The 20,451-nt window shown below is 32.6% G+C and overlaps 3 protein-coding genes across 3 annotated transcripts; 1 reads left to right on the forward strand and 2 right to left on the reverse strand.

Moving 5' to 3' along the window:
• Nucleotides 1–874: 874 nt before the first annotated feature.
• On the reverse strand, nt 875–5,587 carry Tsp_06948 (putative diacylglycerol kinase accessory domain protein). Its single transcript, XM_003380752.1, has 19 exons — nt 5,444–5,587; nt 4,953–5,055; nt 4,714–4,802; nt 4,462–4,593; nt 4,148–4,373; nt 3,972–4,069; nt 3,772–3,847; nt 3,409–3,699; nt 3,280–3,341; nt 3,037–3,190; nt 2,804–2,961; nt 2,505–2,656; nt 2,286–2,434; nt 2,121–2,229; nt 1,845–2,054; nt 1,586–1,741; nt 1,318–1,486; nt 1,146–1,244; nt 875–1,054 (listed from the first exon to the last, which is right to left on the reverse strand). The coding sequence occupies exons 1-19, from the start codon at nt 5,585–5,587 to the stop codon at nt 875–877; spliced, it is 2,757 nt and encodes a 918-aa protein (XP_003380800.1).
• Nucleotides 5,588–10,174: 4,587 nt separating this feature from the next.
• Tsp_06949 (conserved hypothetical protein) lies at nt 10,175–10,712 on the reverse strand. Its single transcript, XM_003380753.1, has 2 exons — nt 10,514–10,712; nt 10,175–10,305 (listed from the first exon to the last, which is right to left on the reverse strand). Exons 1-2 carry the CDS (start codon nt 10,710–10,712, stop codon nt 10,175–10,177), a joined length of 330 nt encoding a protein of 109 aa, XP_003380801.1.
• A 9,250-nt stretch (nt 10,713–19,962) lies between these two features.
• On the forward strand, nt 19,963–20,337 carry Tsp_06950 (conserved hypothetical protein). The gene has a single exon (XM_003380754.1). It carries the CDS (start codon nt 19,963–19,965, stop codon nt 20,335–20,337), a length of 375 nt encoding a protein of 124 aa, XP_003380802.1.
• Nucleotides 20,338–20,451: the final 114 nt, after the last annotated feature.

Below are 20,451 nucleotides of genomic sequence, written 5' to 3' on the forward strand. Positions count from 1 at the left end.
CAGCTAATTCAATCGACTGTTGAAAAAATATACAAAGCATTCACTGATAGAAAATCAACTATATTATACGTATATGCATGTATACGTCACTGAGTGATAAATTAAATTAAATTAAATATCACCATCATCATCATTCCACTATATTTATAACATACAGAATATTACATACGATAATAAAATACTATTTAATAAATTAAAAGCTCCATATATTTTCAACCGGCTTTCTCCGTCAACCAAGATGCACTTTTGCATATTTCTTCACGTCAGTGTACAGTATTCTTTTCTGTAAAGATAATAAAGAATTAATAACAACTGCAATGGATTTGTTTTCCAACAGTGATTTTACTGCATAATGATGGAAAAAAATCAGTATAATAATGATTAATAATATTGCACGAATAGAAAATTGAACATTTCTACTCTTCATTCAGATATTATTGGCACAAAGTAAAAACAAATTCATACCTCATTCAATTGCAAAAAGCAAGTCATGCAGACCTGATTTGTGCAATTCATTATTTGATAACTTCCAATTGTGTTAGTATGAAGTGAGAAAAAAGTGAAAACTTGTTGTCGTTTCTAAACTGTAGTTCTTTATTTTTGTACATCACCGGGAAAAATTCAACTCTTACAAATAATTCTCTGCTCAGCAGCAACACGAGCAGCATACAAACATATGCACATAATTGTGAACAGTGTAAAGAGTTCATAAAAAAAAAGAGACCGAGAAGATGAATAATAAATAGAGAAATAAAACTTTGAGCTGAGATTTCATTTTACTTGAGCAACGCCCGCGGTGCACAAAAACATGGGATTAATTTTTTAAAAAAGAATTATAATAAACGTAAGTTTTTGTGCAAAAATAGAGGCGCGCCTACAAGTAGTCATCGTCTGGTTCGGCTTGCAGAACCGGGCCGGATGATAAACTTGAAGGAAGCGAAGCCGCTTGACTGGACGATTCTCGTTGCAATGCTGTCGTCGTGGTTGTGGTCGTTGGGTTTGCATCCGTCGTTGTTTGGCGTCGTTTATTCTTCGCCTTTTTCAACATTGTTGCCTGGAATTAGCATTTCAAATTTCATCCAACCCAATGAAGCAACACAATCAGTTCCACTGAAATCAATTATTATTATTATTATTATTGTTACCTTCAGCGCTGATTTGAGAATTGTGAACGTGCCCGGCGGCGACATCTGCGGTTCACCGTCCACATGAACCGGCATGTCTGTGAACGTGGTAATTTTTACCTTTAAAAATGAAAAAAGAAAAAAGAAATATGAGAAGATGTGTTGAAATGAAAATAATAAAAACTGCTTTTACATGACCGCCTTGAGCAAGACGAATGCCTGAACTGAAACCTGCCTGCATCTGTCCCAAATGAACAATGCCTGTAATGCCAATCACTTCGAGAAGACCGTCATCGTGATTCGGTTTTGTGAAGCCAACTTCTTCCTTTTCCGGACCCCAAGGATTGGAACCAGAACCCCAACTAAATTAATATCTCATTATTCTTCAGTAAATTGTTTTTTACGGGTCATATCATAATAAAATGCAAATGGATTGTGTTTTTTTTCACCAATACACAAACCTCATAATGTTCAAAATAATTATGCCTTCGAGACTGGGCAATTCGAACACTCTACCGTCGACTTCCAACTTAATTTTCCGTTGTATATCTCGACACAATTTTCGGTTGACCATTTTCTTCAGACCAATTCGTGCGTAGACGCCTTTATTGTGAATTCTGCAACAAAGTAAAAATGTACCAATATTATTATTAATATTATTTGTAATTTTTCTTCAAAAAGTCGGCAAATGAGAAGACACAAAAAAATCATCATTATCACCTGCTATTGAATTTGTCCGGATTCAGTTTGCGCGCTTTGTCAAAGCCTAAACAGACTTCAGCGTCCAAGCCAATGCCGAAATAGTTGTTCATGATAATCATCGACGTCTGATCTTCGGGATTGTTCATCGGCAAAGCTCGATCCGGGTTCTGCTCCAAGGCGCACGGCAATTCAGACGATGGCTCTTGTGGATGAAAAACCACCGTCCACCTGTGAAAACGAATATTTTCACATGCAAACTACGAATAAACTGCAAAATCTATCGCTAAAATTTACCTATCCAAACGAACTTCATCCGCCTCTATGATATCTTTCAATATTTGAAGCGGATCTTCTTGACCTGTATATCCTGAACCCCAACGAAGTACTCTAGCCAAATCATTGCCTGAAACAAACACAGAAACAATTCATTATTAATTCATTATTTCTAAAAACTGAAACCTGTGCCCAACGGTAGCAATGCGCAAGGTGGTGATGAGCAGACCGAATCTTGACCGACAATATCCAAACACTGAAGCACCCATCCAGCCGTTCCGTCACCACCGCAGACGAGAATTTTATATTTCGGAACATTTCGAAACACATAAAGTCTACAGATAATTATTTGAATAATTATTCGATCAATCAATTCTGATGATGAAGAAAAAAAAAACAACGTACGCAACCAACGGTCCACCGTTCATCACGTCAAAAACTTGGAACGGATTGAGCAGCTTGCGAAACGACCGAATCAATTCAGCTCCTTGACAACCACCACTGCGCATGTTCACCAGCACCACCAAAGGCTCCACGTCGGCAGGAATCATGTGCGCCTTGAAAAAATTAACATATGAACAACAGTTTTTTAAAAAGAAAACAACATTTTCTATTTCACGCATATTTTTCTCCATTCCGATGTTGTTTTGCTTTTCTTCGAATCAAAATGACAGTTTAAGTTTAAAATTAAATTACAAAAATACCTGTATATTTGGAAGGCAAAGTACGAGCAATTTTCGTTCCTCATAGCTGACATCTTGCAATTTTAGGCAAACTTTTGTCGCCACTTTGGGTGAATTGAACGTCATCACCAAAGAACCATATTCAAAGTAAATCGGACCAATTGCACTGAACGGTCTCGCTTGAAATGCAAACAACAAATTATCAAAAAGAAAAAATAATCTCTGCTTGTTTGGGTAGGGGGGATTTTTTTTACTTTCCGTTTCAAGCAATCGCAACAGTATTTTTTCGTACTGCTTCTGGGTCAATGTCGGTGGTAAGTTGGCAACGAACAACGACACGGTCGAACCGTGAGGATCTTCTTTCTCTTGCAAATAGTACCGAGTGGACAAATATCGTTTCAACGAATTCTGATGGACAAGCACAAAAGAAAAACGTAAAAAAGAGATGCAAAAATGAACAAAACTACAAAACTCTACTACAACAAAACAGCACTTACTCGTTGCTGTGCGAGCAGCAAAGGCATCACAGGCTCTAGAGGATCCAGTGTCTTTTCAACCACTGAAATGAAAAAAGAAAATTCAAATCAAATCAAATCAAAGTGAGAAAAGCAAAACTACCAACTCACCTCCACGACTGAGTTCCACTTCGACCAAATTGTACATGCTACTGCTGAGACTTGGCATGCCAACTTGAGACAGCGCTTCAGAGATCACCTCGTCAGTTGTAGTTGTTGGAGTGATGGTTACAGTGCAAAATGTGATAGGTATACGTAGCCAACCGCCGTATACTTTCAAAGTGATCGTTTCATCGCAGTTCGGGTTGTTGTAACGTAGAAAAAGTGACAACCTGCCATTTTGTGAATTTCGAATTCCTTTCAACGGTTCCCCTCTCTCTAGAGGATATTCCACGATACGATCTATATAAAATCCAAAATCATGCAGCATATACATGTACGCCATGTATTTTTTTCCAAGAAAACAAATATTACCATCTACTTCTTTGATATAGGTCAGCATATAGTAAGCTGGATTGTCATAAATATGAAATGATCGCAGTATAGCTTCCTGCAAGTGTAAATGAAATGAAATGAAATTGGCAATTGAAGTAATACTTGGGGCAACAATGATTTTTTAGAAAAAAACAACTGCTAAAACGTTCTCTCAAATAATAACATAATGATGTACTTACAAGGATTTGATCCAATGATGCTGACCTCGGAACGCTACACGTGCGGAAAACGTTATTTTCATAAGATACATTTCCATCGTACACTCGTAAAATTTCATCTACAAACAGAACAGAACGAATAGAACAACAGCAATAATAATAATAATATTGTCAACATTTTTTAAAATGCAGCTTACTGTCATCCTTTTCTCGATTTGGATCTTCTAGAAGTGAGCTGGAAAAATCTTCGGAATTTTTCGATGGTGAAACTGGAACTTCTTTTTCTCGCCGTTTAATGCTCAGCAAGAGTTCCATGGGTAACTCAGCCCGTGGTATGGTCAAACAATTCGGGGGTAACATGATCGGTCGTAGGGGACCAAAATCACAGTCGGTTACAATTTGTCGATAACAAATGGCATGCGCCTGAAAAACAATAACCAATGAATATAGAAAATGGCAAAAAGAAAAGAAGAAGAAGAAGATGATGATGATGGAAATTTTTTTCTGTTACCGTCCGATTGCACCACTGACATCGCATACCAGCTAAACATTCCGAAGACCAACAACTCTTGCGACATACTGTACACTTGGAACCAGGATTCAAATTCCCTTCTCTCCAATGATGACGCTGCCGCTGAGTAGTCTTGAAAATAATTAATAAAAATAAATATTTATTCCTCCAATACAAAGCAACAACGTTGCTGTTATTTTCATGTGTACATAAATAAAACCACACACGGGTTAAAAAACAGTAACAGCTTACCGGTTCTAAGCTAGAGATGAACGTGCTCGCCTCGCGGCAATCACTCACTGCCAAATCCAGACAATCCACGTGCACGTAGTAGTCACATACTAAAAAGAAAAAATGCATTTTTCTTTCATTCAAACAACAATAATAACTAAAAACTGAGGCAAAAATACATTTCCTACATTGTGCACTGAAAAATCACTGAAGTAATGCAGAGAATGGAAATTCAAAAAATAAAAAAATTAGCAACTCACCTTCACATTCGACCGATTCAACGTCGTCAGTTTTCTTCCGACACACGAGACAAAATTTTCTTTTCACAAACCCAGGCTCTGACCAGCAGTGAGCAACGGGATTCTTTACAAAAATGAAAATTATTCAAAAATAAGAATTGTGCATTTTATTTTTAGTTTTGTCTGTGCTTTGTAATTATCAAAAATACTTTAAATCAACATATATCTCAGTAACGTTGTAATAGGATAAATTTCTTTGCAACATTACAAAAGTTGAGTGTGCAAAAAAGTAATAAAAAGTTTCATCTTATTTCATTCATTCATTCATTATTTAAAGTAACAATCAGCATTTTGTGCTTTTTAAAATTGCACCTAAACGGCTGAAAATTATTCCATGTGTTGTTCAGGATTTTCAATTGGAAAATTGCAAATAAAATCCTCACGATTTTAAAATTTAACCATTAAATGTTGAAAACACAAACAGAAGAACAAAGATCTGCAAGCACACATACGCCTACACCTACATCTACATCTACATATGCATACATATCCACATTACAGTGGTAAATCGGATTCATCGATTTTGACAAAGTAAATATAATGTGGAAAACTTTTCGACCAACTGTTACAGATGAAAAGCAGTTCAGTTGATCCATCTTGAATATGTATTAATTGAGAGGTGCTCTGAAAGTCAATAAGCATTGCTGCTTGAGCAAATTCTGATTCTTGGTTCTGATTTTGCAAAGAAAATTGAACAATATTCATCCATCAACCGACGAATGACTGAATAAATAAATAAATTTAATTCCAATGCCCATCTTCTCAGTTTAACAACTTTAACAAAAATGAAACAGAAATAATACACAGTAAACAATAAGAATAATAATATATCTTTTCTATACAATTAATTCTCAGCGAAAGTGTTCGGCTATTTGTTCTTCATTTATGAAAATATCAAGAGAATAATAAAAAAGCTGAACAATCGACGATTTTCATAATGTTTTTTTGAAATAATAATAATTATTATTATCTAAATTCTTTAATCAAAGAAAATAAACAATCTGATTCTGTGCTCATGACAGCTTATGCATTTATAATACAGTATCGGTGAAAAGCAGAAGCTATCGACGTTCGAAAAATTTCCCATTCAAAAGCGCTCCCCCATAATATGTTGAAAAATTGAAAAGCAAAAGAAAGCAAAAATAAAAAAAATAAAATTCTTACCTTGATGAGCTGCATAGCGATACCAGAGCAAAAAGAGGCCACCGTTTTAAGGCATTTTTCGTGACAAATGAAATTGCAAGCTAAACATAATAAACAAAATTATTATTATTATTATTATTATTGCAATCAGTGCTAAATGAGTAAGAAAATTGAAAAAAAAATATTTTCATAAACAAGTCAACAACGATTTTACGTCAAATTTCATTAAGCTGAAAGAAGCCAAAAAGAGAAAAAAACAACAATAACAAAGCATATAATCTGTGCAATTATATTAAAAATAAAAAAAACAATGATAAAAATAAATTCTGCACTTCATGCTCAGAAAGGAGAAAATCAATATAACTGACAGAATACATCCATCCTCCGTCCGTCCGATTTCTCAATCACTCGAAATGCAAAAGCACACATCAAAGTGCATTATCAAAAAAAATTGTTTTTTTTGTTTTCAATAAGCTCTCCTAATTCCTTTCTATTATAATTTCTGTACAACAATGAAAATGTATTGTGATAATTTAAAAAATTACACTTTTCACAAAAGTGTTGTTATTTTCCAATTTATTAGGTTTCAACTTTTTCAGTTAACTGACATGCTGCTATAGAGGTTGTTTGAAGCAAACACAAAATTCTATTTTATGATTGTAATAATAGTAATAATAATAATAATAATAACTTTGCTGTAAACCAAGTCGAATCGATCGATTGTTGGAGTTAAATTTTAAAAGGGGTAGAAATGTGAAATTGTAGAATCAACTAAACGGCAATCGATTCTCATCGCGACAAGCGTCTTGTCTTCCCAACTCGAGGGATTTGTCGCAACAGTTCCAACCGCGCTGTTGCGGCGGCACAGCATGCCAACAAGCTCAGCCATCAATGGAAAAGTAGATTTACCACAAACTATTGCACGCAAATGTACACATATGTCCGTATATTAATTAAAACAATGTACATTCAACCTCGGCTACTACTACTACTACTACTACTACTACTACTACTACTGCAGTGCATAATGGATTCGTCGTAAATGCATCATTTTCCAAGAAGTTCAATTCACAAATTTATTTGAATGAATAAATAAGAATGAATGAAGGGAAGGAAGATTTGCAAACCCAAAATTGAAAACGCTGTACAAAGTTGAATTCACTCATTCTGGTATTGGAATGTTTAATTTCTAGCCAATCGTCATTAATAGAATTAACAGTTTGAATGGAAAAGAAGAGAAAATACTACTAGTAATAATAAGTAAAAGAAAAGGGAAAAAAGGAATTAAACATCTCAAAGTGAAAATTGATCACAACAATTCTAAAACGTACGCAAGAGAATTGATTATTTGTCATATTAAACAAAGCTGTTGAAGTCATCTAGTCACAGCTATCAATTGTACTACCACTACTACTGCTGCTGATGCTTTTGCAATTACTTCATAACAAAGAATTTTCTCATCAAAAAGCATATAACCTTTAGCAAATTTCCAAAATCCACCTTAATATTTAAAAAATATATACGTATTAAATCTGAAGATAATAATGATCAATGCTCTACTACATTTTTAAAAATGAATTATTAAAATAAAAATCCCTCATCTAACGTTTTCAACAAATATTTCATTATATGGAAAGGGAATAATTTTATTTTTGTCATTAAAATATTTAAAAAAATCCAATTCTTTGGAAAAATCAAATTGCACAATAAAAGTTCATTGAAAATAATTGCATGCTGAAGTGTGGTGATGATGATGATGAATTTACACTTTCGCGTGTTCTTGTCATGCATTCAATTCGTTAATTGAAAAATTCATTATAGTTTAGAAATTAATAAATTATCATATTGAATACTTCTCTCCCGAACAGAATACGAATAAAACATGAAATATTTGCAAAATTACGAAATAACGAAAACCAACAGAACAAGCTAAGCTTGTTTTCGTAAATTGAAGCATTTCCTAGACGCTGGCTGAATGGTAATAAAAGAGAAAAATTACAAGGGAGAAAAAAATCTTCTGTTCTCATGTCCCAAGAATAAATAAGCATACGTTATTTCAAATTTACACAAACAATAAAAGGACAACCAAGATGATGATGTGCGGATATTGTGCACCTATGCAAATGCATATTTACAATATAAATAAAGTAACAGATACAAAGAAGAAGCAGAAGAAGGAAAGCGAGGGGGGGGGGAAAGAAAGATTGCAAAATCATTTTCTCTTGTTACTCCAAAGAGTAATTCGAAAGATCCATCTTGTGCACGGAGCTCAGTAAACACGTTCAAATCCAATTACGCGTTCAATGAACGCAAGCGCATCGCTTAATGAAATGAGCAATATTACCAATGTTTTCTTTGAATTTCAACTTTATGCTACTTTTATACAAAAATTATGCTTAGTAATATCATTTTTTCAATAGCAAAAAAACCGACTACCCGTTATGCAATAATATATATACTCTCTCTCTCTCTTTCTCCTTCTGTTGCTGTACAACAACACATCTCTTGTATAAATAAATAAATAAATATATATATATGCCTATAAAAAATACACTGAGTAATAATAATAATAGTTGTATTTTTTCTGCACATCCATTTTTCATGTGAATAAATAAATGTGAATATATTCGAAAATGGGGTGGAGAATTGTTTTCAAATTGATTGTGAAAATTTCCTTTCAAAGCTGAATATGAAATTCCACTTTTCCACACCATTCATGCATGCGTTGCAGCCACCATTATCCGGTTGAAATTGGTGCGCATATTTTTTTTTGTTTCCTCCTTCCCTGAAAAATGTCCAGCTGAAAACGTTGCTTTGTTGCTCTGGCAAAGCCTTTTCTCTGTACAATGGCAACTTGAAATTAAAATTCAATTCAATCGATAACAATTTTAATCGCCAGAAACGTCCATTTCATGCTCAAATTCACTTTCGCGTCACAATTTTACAATTGCAATAAAGTCTCTCGTCGTCGTCGTGCTCAGTTCACTTTTTCTCGAGAAACACATCATGCAAAAATTGTCTGACTTCAATTTTTTTCTCCCATCACAAACATTTTACTCTGCTTAATATGAGCATGTAAATCGGCATTGTTTTCCACATCAAATGCTAATAATAATCATAATAATATATCTCGCAGATTTCCACAGAAAAGCGACTTCAAATGCAATGAAATTTATCCCAATCAAATTACATTACATTACATTACACATCTTTTTATCAATTAAGCTAGTAGAAGCATTTGAATCTTAATATCAGAAAAAAAAACAATACAATCCAGTTATAGTTTTTGAAATCATTAGCCACTTGAATGTAATAATTTACAATTGGATAATTTTGCATTAAAATAAATAATGCTAAACTGAAGAAGAAGAAGAAGAAAAAATTTCTGCCGTCAATGTCGAGTATGCGAAACTTTTTTTCGTATACATTATTCTAAAAGCAAGCAGTTTTGTCGTGAAATCAGCCAAGTGAAAGAAAGTCTCTCCACTGCGGAACGTCACAAGCATTTTAGCCATTTGGTTGTCTTGGCATTCGGTATAATAAGTTGGGTGATTTGAAGCAAAAAAAATGAAAGAAAAGAAAAACCAAAGGAAAAGCCTCATCCGGCTGCAAGCGGTGCTAATTCGCATCGCGTGAAATCAAATTTTCCATATTCGAAATCGATTCAAATCGAATCTTCGAATGGCGCATTCGATTTTTCCCATTAACTATTTTTTCCAACGTCTAAATTGGCTCCAAATACCGGCTCCTTAATGTCTGGGGCACGCGTTAGCAAATTTCACCCACCTCCGTCGATTATTAAGTTCATCTGAATTAGTTCGTGAAGAAGAAAAAAAAAGTACAAAATAAAATTCATACGTAAATTCACAAAGCGAAAGAAAAATATAAATTTTTTCCAAATAATTAAACATATAAAATTAATGGAATTTTTTGTCGAGTAAATGTAGAAAAAGAAAAAAAAATACAATTAAAATATCCCAGAAATAAGAGAGCGGAGAAAAAATTGCTTTCCACAGTGCTTTTGACAAAAGCAGAAGATTTCACTGATACGTTGGATTTGGATTTAAATCATCCTTCCCATATTCGGAAAATTGTAAACAAACTATAAATGCAGCAGCAAATGCATTACTTGGTCGGATGACCAGCTTAACCGGAGAAAAGCACAGTGATGCTAAATTAGAAAGCTTTGGAATGGAAATGAATTGATTAATTCAACGTGCAAAGTATCATATTTTTGGAAAAGTGCCCCCCGAAACAAAGCATAATAAATAAGAAGAAAGGCAGATAAACACGTCAGAAGAATACACGCGTTCCAAATAAAGTCAACAAGCCAATAATAAGAAGAATATAATACAAACAACAACTAAATGCTTACTTACTTTCACAAATATAACCTTGGCTCAAGATGCCCCAAAACAAATCGCAGCAATGATGGCAGTGAATTGGCTTGCCGAAATTTTTCTTCACGAAAAAGTGACCTCTTCCTCTGGCACCAATGACTTCACCACTTTTCCAGTCGACATATTCTTCGATCATCTGAAGCAACTGTGGTTCCAAATTGTGACCCTCGACGGCCATTTTTGCGTTTTGCAATTGCTCCTCAGACAAGAATAACAAGCAGCAGGCAAAGGAAGAAGAAGAAGCGAGAAGATTTAGAGGAAGAGGAGGAGGAGGAGGAGGAGGAGGAGAAGAAGAAGGAAGAGCAGTTGGATAAACGGATTTAAAGGAAGGAAGGCAGACAGGCAAGAAAGATGACAGGCAAATATGCAGACAGAAACAGACAGAGACGGACAGGACAAGCAAACAGGCAACCAGGCAGACGGATCAGACAGTTGGTCGATTGCTTGCTTCAATAATACTGACGAAAAAGAATTCTGTCAATATCGCCTTCTTTCACTGCGGTCATTTCATATCTGTGACATGATCGAATGACTTGCACCAAATGAATGATGATCCGCGATGACGTAGTTGCCACGGAACGGTTTTCAAGATTGATACTTTCAAGCTGCTAATAATTCTGATTGGCTAGCTTTATCAATGTTCCAACTTTAGTCGCAACGGCACACGTTATTACTATTTTCCCTTTCTCTCTCTCTCTCTCTCTCTTTCTCGTTCACTCACTCTCTATATCTCCCTCTTTCTGTATATTCTCTTTCAAATTCTCTCTTCTCATTCTTCCTCTTTTTCTATCTTTTTTTTCTTATCTTCTATGCTTTATTCTTTTCTGTATTCTTCTATTTCATCGGCTTCTGCTGCTGCTCTTTACTTCTTCTTTTTATACCATATACATGTATACCTACATACATATATTTATTATTTATTTATTTATTTATATATGATCATATATATATATATATATATATATATATATAACAAAACTGTTGCATGCACAATATCTGAACAAATAATATAATCGTTGCGTGGAAAATAAAAATAAATGAAATACAGTTATTAAATAAGAAATTCTCAAAAGAAATTTTCAACAGAACAAAATCAAGGTAACGCTGCAACAATGAAGTAGAATCGACTGACGAAAATAATTCATTCATTCGACAGCAACTAGTCGCTCACATACACTCCCTCCTCCCCCTTCTACGCACACACACGCACACAGCAGCTACATATAAACACACTGGCTAGGCGAGAGCGTTCAATGCGTTAAAGCAGAGAAGCTAGCTAGCTAGCTAGCTATCCATCCACATAGGCTAGCTACTATTATCACGGCTAGCCAAGAAGCTGGCCAACCTTACACGCCGATAGTCGCTAAACTGATAACGTCAATGGCAAAACTATCGATATTTCCATCTGGTTCAACATTTACATTCAAAAATTGTTAAACGTCAATTTATAATTTTGATAATAACACGATTGTTGTTTATCACAGAAAAACAATCTTCTCTATTAGCATATGTTCACTTCATGAATATATGCATATATTATATAGATATAGATAAATTGTAGCTATTAGTTGCCAATTTTACATTGCAAAACCCTACATCGTCGATGCTTTTCCAATTTTACACTATTCTTGAGAATAAATAAAGATAAAATAAATATATAACATTTGGATAGGCGAAATCAAATACATTTGTCATAATAAACAAACGAAAATGCAAGTCAAGTACAGGCACAGGCAGTGTGCAATTTGAATCAACACTTGGAAAATTAAGCGCGAACGAGCTGATTTTGCAAAAGCTCAACAGAAAAAGCAAAGCAAAGCACAAATAGAAACGAAATGAACGAAAAAGTTGTGCAACTGAAAGAACAAATCAATTGTCTGGTTGGTTAAAATTCTACTCGTCTGGAAAAACTCGAACATTTTCATTGCAATTAATAATATAAAATTAAGCTTCTGACACGTCCATTTCTTTTTCTATTCGCGCGTCAAGCAAAATTTCACTTCATAATTATAACAATAAAAATAATAATAATAATAATGATAATAAAATTGTCCAACTGCAAAGGATATTTTCTCAATTGCAGTCAACAATACGAATCAACAATTCAATAAAAAAATAAATGGAAAAGAAAAACACATTCATAATAATAAATAATAAAGGAGAGAAAGAAAAAAAAATATGTATAATAATAAAATCATTGATTGATAAAGGAAAAAAAAATTTTTATTCGTAATCTTTAATATCGACTATTTTCTGTGGTCATTAAAAACAACAACGCACGCAATTCGCTGTTTTGTTAGCTTGACTTGATACCTCTGATATTCGAATTCACAAGTTGAACAACGAAACAACGCAAACAGAAATAAATTATTATGCAATCACGAAACTTATACTTCCATAATTTAAAATAAAAACATATGCACAAAAATATGTTGAAAACAACTTGGAAAAGAAAAGAATACGGTTGCTGAATAATTTTCCCACTGATAAACGTATTAAATTATGTCTGTTTTTAAATTTAATTCTGACCATATATGAAAATGAAAAAAAATTAATTTGAACAGACAACAAGAAAACAAACAAAAATGAATGGAAAAGACAATTTTCATAAATAAATGATGAACCATTCGAAGCGAGCAATGTGCAGAGGTAATGAAGAACAATAACAAAAACTGATACTCAATTTTGCCCAATTAATCATTTAATACTAAAATAGGAATGTTCAAAAGAAAAACACGCAATCAGATGTTCAATCAGCTAAGCTAGAAAATTATAACTGTTTACGCCGTTATCAACTCTCCATATCAGTACCAAAAAACAGAAATAAACTAATTCAAACATTTGAACTCTGTGTACAGTAGTAAACTTCGTGGTTTTCATGCAAACATATATATATGCAGTTATGCTTTGTGAAGTGAATAATTTTAAATAATCAAAAAAGAAACGATGCTGGTGCTGCTGCTACTATTGCTACCACTACTGCTTGAAGCACTAAAATTCATCAAATACTTAATCTATCATAATACATTCTATTTATCATTTCTGATGAATAATTTTCAGTGACGTCAGTTATTACAATTTAAAAACTATTCAATTTTCATTTTTCATACAATACTTCAAAAAATTGGTTTACAATATCTCTGATAATCAAAATAGCAGTGCTTTCAGTGTGTGTTATGTAAATGTTTTTTCTTTTCGAGTAGTATTTCATTTTGTTTACTTTCTCGATGAAATATTAATTATAGTAATAATTATATAACACATGCGCAATTGCAGATGCAGATTTCACCTAAGCTAGGAAAAGAAAAGAACACAATAATAACAACAATCAAAAAGCATCAGGAGATTGAAAAATCTGAATTTTTTTTTTGCGAATTGCAAAAATGATATAAATCATTTCTTGAAATGAAAAATAACAATAAAATAAAAGCAACTTGAAAAAGTCGAATGCACAATTATCGCATTTGCATTTCAAGGCGCATCAAAGTTGTCAGATGCGGAAAGATAAAGATGTTTTGCAAAAATTTTTCCCCTTCAAATTTATTACACAATTCTCATCATATTATAGCCGTTTCCCATCTAGCAAACGCCAACTGATCATCAAAAAGCATAAAAAGACAATTATTCAAAAAATTGTTATTTCATTTTTTGAAATAAATTTCAAAGAATGGTTTTTGCATGACTGACTACTTATTCCATTTTTCCTGCCCCATCACTCTTTTGATGCCTGTAGGCATTCACGAGTGAAGCATTCGAAAAAATCATTATAATCAAAAGGAAAAAAGCATTTTACATTAAGCAAAAAACCAACAATAAACAAAAAAGCAGTGTGACCACAGCAGCAACAACAACAACAACAACAACAATGTATAGTGATGAAATAAGCGTATAAGGAAACACTGATATTACAGTTGGCTGGGTAATGAAATTAATGTAGATGCTGTCACGTTAAATGCTTAAATGTAAATTTAATCAACACTGTATTAACCAATTGAAGAAAAAAAATTAAGTACATCAACGAGTGATTTTTTGCATTCAATTCGGCTAAAAGCATCACTACCACATTCGGCTAAATCTATCTACACACACACACACACAAACAGACATACATACATACAAATCCCTCTACAAGAAGCACAGTATAAGCAGTACATATATACATATTACAAGAATTAAATTAATCAATTAAATTAAAAAAAAATAATTCAGCCTTGACTACTTTTACTAAAGCAGGTGTAATGTGTAGTAAATGAAGCTTTTCCGCTTCAACAAAATTAAAATCAACTTTTCAGTAATAATTAAGAACATGATTTGGTGGAAAAAATCTTTTTCTTTTTCAAATTTTTTTGTCAATTCATCAAATTCAATTCAAGCAACATGCGGTCGATTAGCACTAAATAAAGCCCCCGAATTATGAGTCTTGTGTTGCAGGTCGATTTCAATCCAACTGCATTTTCAATTGACTAGATTTTCATAAATACCAAATCGATATTAAAAAAAATAAAAAATAAATAATCGTATGACTTCAAAGAATTATTAATCGAGTATTGAACACTGAACATGAAAAACTTGACAAAAAACCCAAATCATTTTTCGAATCCAACNAAAATAAATGACTTTCAATGTTTACCAGTAATATCTTTTTATGTGAATTTATATTTATTACATCTTGCATGGCGCATGTTGGGTTAAGTTGAAGGAAAAAAATTACGCCCCAAATGATCGTTCCTTCTGCCAATACAGACTACTTACTAAATNATATTTCCAAGGCAGCAAAATTCAGTAAGAGCAAATCGATGGAAAACAATATTATATAAAACGTTTCATTTCGTATTTGAAAAAGAAAAAACTATTTCTAATGAATGAAAATAAAAATTACTCACTCCTGAAAAAATTCAAAACGTTACGAAATGGAAAGAAGTTGATTTTTTGAAATTTTACATGTTTTTCCATCCTTTCTTANTATGATGAAAGCGAAGAATTTACATTACTAGAAATCTGATTATGATCAGAACAAAAGTTATTATAACTCCTAAAAACATGTTACCCTTATACATATAATATTATATATATATATATATATATATATATATATATATATATAACTAAACATTCTGTTTCTTTATTCTCGTGAGTTAGAGGAAGAGTTTTGACAATGTTGAAATTTTTCTGCCCCAACAACAAGCAAATCCCATCTCTGTTTTCAACATGTTCTTAGATGAAGAAGATTCATCGCTCGATTTGTCTATTGAAATATGCCGTGCATTTTCCAAATGTCTGTTCATCAAATAAAATTATTTTCCTTTAATCTAAAAATGATACTGTTCTTGGAATTCAATTCAAAATGAAATAATTGTAAAGTTTTTGCAACATTCACTGTTTGTCTTGAAATTCATAAAATTCTTATCCTTGATTCAATTTTCAGAATTCTCCACAACATGAATCCACTAGAGTTAAGGCTAAGGTGAATTTCAAAAAACAGACCAATTTAAGACCACAAAACGAATATGAATATATAAATGTAAGAAAATGTTGAAAAAAAGGAAAAATCTCTTCAACAAATAAGAGAAATTTTCGAAAATTTCAATTTATTTATTATTATTGGCTTTGCCTTTTGTTAAAGCAAGCGTGAAAGTTGATTTCACGGTGCAACTGATGTCATTGCCGTGTTTGTCATTTTCCATAATAACAACTATATATCAGTAAAAGCGAAAATAAAATTTGCTAAACAATAAGCTTTACATGCTATAATAAAATAAAATATGGCAACAGCAACGGAAAAATATTCACTTTTTTTTGCAACAACAATTCACCCGCCGACAAATATAGATGGATGGATGAGTTTGAAGCTGGTGATGTGAAAGTGAATTTCTTATATACTTCAACAAAGCATAACTAATGGCATTTTCTACTTTGTTGATGCAAAATCGACAACAAAGAAAACGACCGTATCAGTATTTTGAACTACAGTATTACTGTATTGTATTGTATGCAACAGTACAATAACATACAAATTTTAAGCATGCAACTTTTTAAAGAGTAAATTCTATTATCACTTGTGTAAAAATATCTTCAACACTCGATGCTGCGAAATCAATTACAAACAATTTAAAGTTAGCAAATTACTCTACCACATATAATTATCACCTATAATAGGCAGTTTTCTTTTTATAGATGATAGGGAAATTTTACTGCAAAATATATTAATAGAAAATTCAACAGAGCTCATTTAATATAAATTCACAATAAAAATAAATCCAGACTTTATCAAATATTAACAAAAGATTCGACATCATAAAAATACAAATATGGAAACGTAATTACAGCTAAACTGCATTATAATAAAGAAATACCTCTACCATAACAACTCCAATACACTGTGATTAAAAACTTATAAAATGCACAACTCACATCTTGAGTACAATCTGAAATCTCGATTTAATATAATAATAATAATAATGAATGGAAAATAATGCAAAAAATAAAATTGTTTTTTTCGTTAATTTTTAATAATTAAAAAATGCTTACAATCATTAAACATGATAACAAACTGTTCATAACAATTTTAAATTTAAAAGAGAAACAATAAATAATAGTAATAATAAATATTTTCTGCCGTTTCAAACTCATCTAACCTGATTTTCACAAATCTTTTTTCTATAAAATGAATAAGATAAACTAAATTTAATTTTACCAACGATCACAACAACAGCAAAATTTTGATAATTTCTTGAAATTATCAATTATTAAACGCAAATTTATTCCTTTTAAATCATCTATTTACAATAAGTGGGTATAAGTAGGAAATGCCTCAATATCTATCATTTAAAATTCCATTAGAAAGATGTTCAGGGGAAGAAATTTAAGTGATTTCACAAAACAGAATAACTGACTGATTATTTTCTGTTCACATCACAAAAGTTTAAAAAAAATATATATATATATATAATTTAATTTCACAGTACAGATTGTCAGATAATATACACTACTCTTTCGCTTTTTTACTCAACAAAGCAAATTTCATCCGATACAAGTTCTGTCTACTCCAAAATTCCAACATATATGCAACAATTATTATTTACTTACTTATTTTTGAATATTTGAAAATTTCAAATACAACCACGCACTGCCTCTGCGCATGTTTCTCATAGAGCAATAATATGGAATAAAAGCAAACAAATTCAATCACAACTATCAAAATTCAATTATGCATTTCAAAACAATATTCATATTTCAATATTGAACATTTTATCAACAACCAAATCTTAATCTTACTGTATGCTTAATTTCAGTACAAAAACTGAAAACTTTTCACACTTGACATTAGTTATGAAATATAACAGAATTTTTAATTGGTCATCTTCAATAAAAAAGGTAAAAAATTTTTCTAGCACACACACATATATATATATAGCATTTTATTTTGTTTTTTTACATGTTTTACTTGTGGTGAACAGTAAAGCATGTCAATGAAGTTACATTTGCAAGCATTACATTACATGTATTTTCATACACAGAAATATTTTCCATTCTCTACTTTGCAAAATCTTCACTTCTGACAGAGAAATGTATTACTACTACCACTACTTCGATCACTATTACATTACATATATTTTTTTCATTTTTATAAAAAAAAAGAAATTTAATAATAAAACATGAAATAAAATATTTTAACATGAAATAGTTCGGTTAATCACCGTTTACAAGTGAATGACGCGTAATTTTGATATCAAATGGAAAAATATGAAAATTTTCATATTCATACAACAAAACAAACAATATCGTTCTTAATTTCGCCTTGAAAATCTGCTGTTCAAATTCACGCAAATATTGATAAAGTTGACAGATTACTCCTTGTTATTAACATGCATGTCAACACAAGTAATAATAATTGCTAACAGACTTTTTTCCATTTTTTAAAATGTCAGATAACATACGTTCTCACGAAATTCTTATTCTCATAATTACTTTCACATTATTATATTCATGAGGAATGGAGAAAATAATAATTTATTAATTGTCATTTCCTACTGGAAAAGAGCAAAAGACACGCTTAAAGAGGTGAATCAAAGATCGTTAAGAATGAATGGAAACAGAAATCTGCCATGATAATATGGAAAATACTTTTGAATCATTATTATTAAATAAATAATTATATAATGCCAATGACACAAATGAAGTGCATGAGAAAATGGAAAAAACAAAACATATTTTTATTGTCCTTCAACTACCCTTTTTCTTAATTAATATAAATTCATTAAGCTGACATTTCAGCGTTGCTTAGTGAAAATAATAGAAATGAAAGAATACACAAGAATACGTAGGAAAAAGAAGAAGAAAAAGATCCTTTCACACAAATCACCACCACCCACCAATACCCCTCAAGTATCAGATTGCGTGATACTGGACGGAAAGGTAAATGACAAAATTGTTCTTATCGTTGCAGTTATCGTTTTTCAAATCCATCATTTATTTGAAAAATGATTATTCAAAGCTGTTGCTGTTGTTTGAAATTGTTGTGCTGCTTCACGCGCATATTTAAATTCTACCTCTCAATTCAAAATACCATCCGTACAAATGAACAACTGCAATATTTGAGATAAAGCATGAGAAAATAAAAGTAATAAGAGGACAATTCATTAATCATTTGCATTAGCATAAGTAATATTAAAATAACGACAACAATAATAATAATAATACAGTGAACAGTGGAAGAGAAAGAAGAAGAAGAAGAAATGTCTACAGTAAAAATTTGTGTACAACACAGTGTATTATTGTTGTGGTGTTTGAGTGAATAAGCTAAAGTTGGTCGGTTAACATGGTCAGTCAGTGTAGAAACAAACGATCGATGTTCAAAAATTCATCACCAAGAACGATCGCAGAGATTATATCTTTATGAAAATAACTTATAAAAACCCACTACAACTAACTTTGACAATCCAGAAAATGAACAGACAAAGGCGAATAGATGATCTCACGGCGCAGTGTTGTGTCAAGTTGCAAACGAAAAACTAATTAAGTGAAACGAAAGCGGATAGCTAATCACAGCGCCACCTGGTGTTCGGTAAATGTAATGCCAATATGGCTGGTTGGCTGGTTGGACTAGCAGCTGCTTAGCTGGTTAGCTGGCTGGCTGGCTGTCTGGCTGGCTGGTCTGCCGGCTGGCTGGCTGACTGACTACTAGCCGATGCGGTTGGTCAGCCGAGAACAGACGAGCGAAGCGGACAGGCGCGTGCATACAACATACAATAATCACACGCGGACTGTTGCCGGTCTCACAGATCATGTTCAACCATGTTCGGTTGGAAAAGAAGAGAAAAAAAATCATTTCACAATTATTAGCTAATTAGGCTAATAATCGTAGAACTTCTTCGTACGGTGGTGAGAAGAAGAAGAAGCACAAAAAATAAACAAACAGAGTTGCTCCAATGCGCGATGTGTGCAGCATCAGCATGCCGTTGGCAGTTCAGGTCCGTAGCATCATCATGCTCAAATGTTTCGTTTTAATCATTGTTCCATTCAAATGTGACGGCGGCAATTTTGCGTACGCTGTTGGCAACAACCACAACAACAACGACAACGACGAACTTTTGTGGCCAAGCCACCATTCTCGACTGTGCTTCAGCTGTGCTTCGGAAAATTACCACGGCCACTGGCAAGTGTTGAGCAAAAGCCTCCGACCGCCGACCAATTTCACCGTACTCTGCCGGCAACCGTTGCATGCACCATTCCTTGCTGTCACTTCATGCCCAGGACCGTGTGTCACAATCGTCGAAGACGAATATATTTTTGGTAAGTTATAATTGTAATTTTCATTTGCATGCAGAATTGCAATCGAGATGAACAAAAAGCCACAGCCACACCCGCCCACCCACCTACCCATAATACATATACAAATAGTGAGAGATGAAGAAAAC

This window comes from Trichinella spiralis, assembly GCF_000181795.1.
Source record: "Trichinella spiralis strain ISS 195 chromosome Unknown Scfld2, whole genome shotgun sequence".
Taxonomy (NCBI): Eukaryota; Metazoa; Nematoda; class Enoplea; order Trichinellida; family Trichinellidae; genus Trichinella; species Trichinella spiralis.

What these genes read in the sequence shown, in the direction of transcription:
- Tsp_06948 (XM_003380752.1), bottom strand. Translation starts at nt 5,587, where the DNA reads ATGGATCAACTGAACTGCTTTTCATCTGTAACAGTTGGTCGAAAAGTT. An exon ending in CATCATTGGATCAAATCCTT is followed by an intron (nt 3,848 to 3,971) that starts GTAAGTACATCA and finishes TTACACTTGCAG; the next exon opens with GAAGCTATACTGCGATCATT. An exon ending in TGCTGCTCGCACAGCAACGA is followed by an intron (nt 3,191 to 3,279) that starts GTAAGTGCTGTT and finishes CTTGTCCATCAG; the next exon opens with AATTCGTTGAAACGATATTT.
- Tsp_06949 (XM_003380753.1), bottom strand. Translation starts at nt 10,712, where the DNA reads ATGGCCGTCGAGGGTCACAATTTGGAACCACAGTTGCTTCAGATGATC. An exon ending in CCAAGGTTATATTTGTGAAA is followed by an intron (nt 10,306 to 10,513) that starts GTAAGTAAGCAT and finishes TTTCTAATTTAG; the next exon opens with CATCACTGTGCTTTTCTCCG.
- Tsp_06950 (XM_003380754.1), top strand. Translation starts at nt 19,963, where the DNA reads ATGCGCGATGTGTGCAGCATCAGCATGCCGTTGGCAGTTCAGGTCCGT.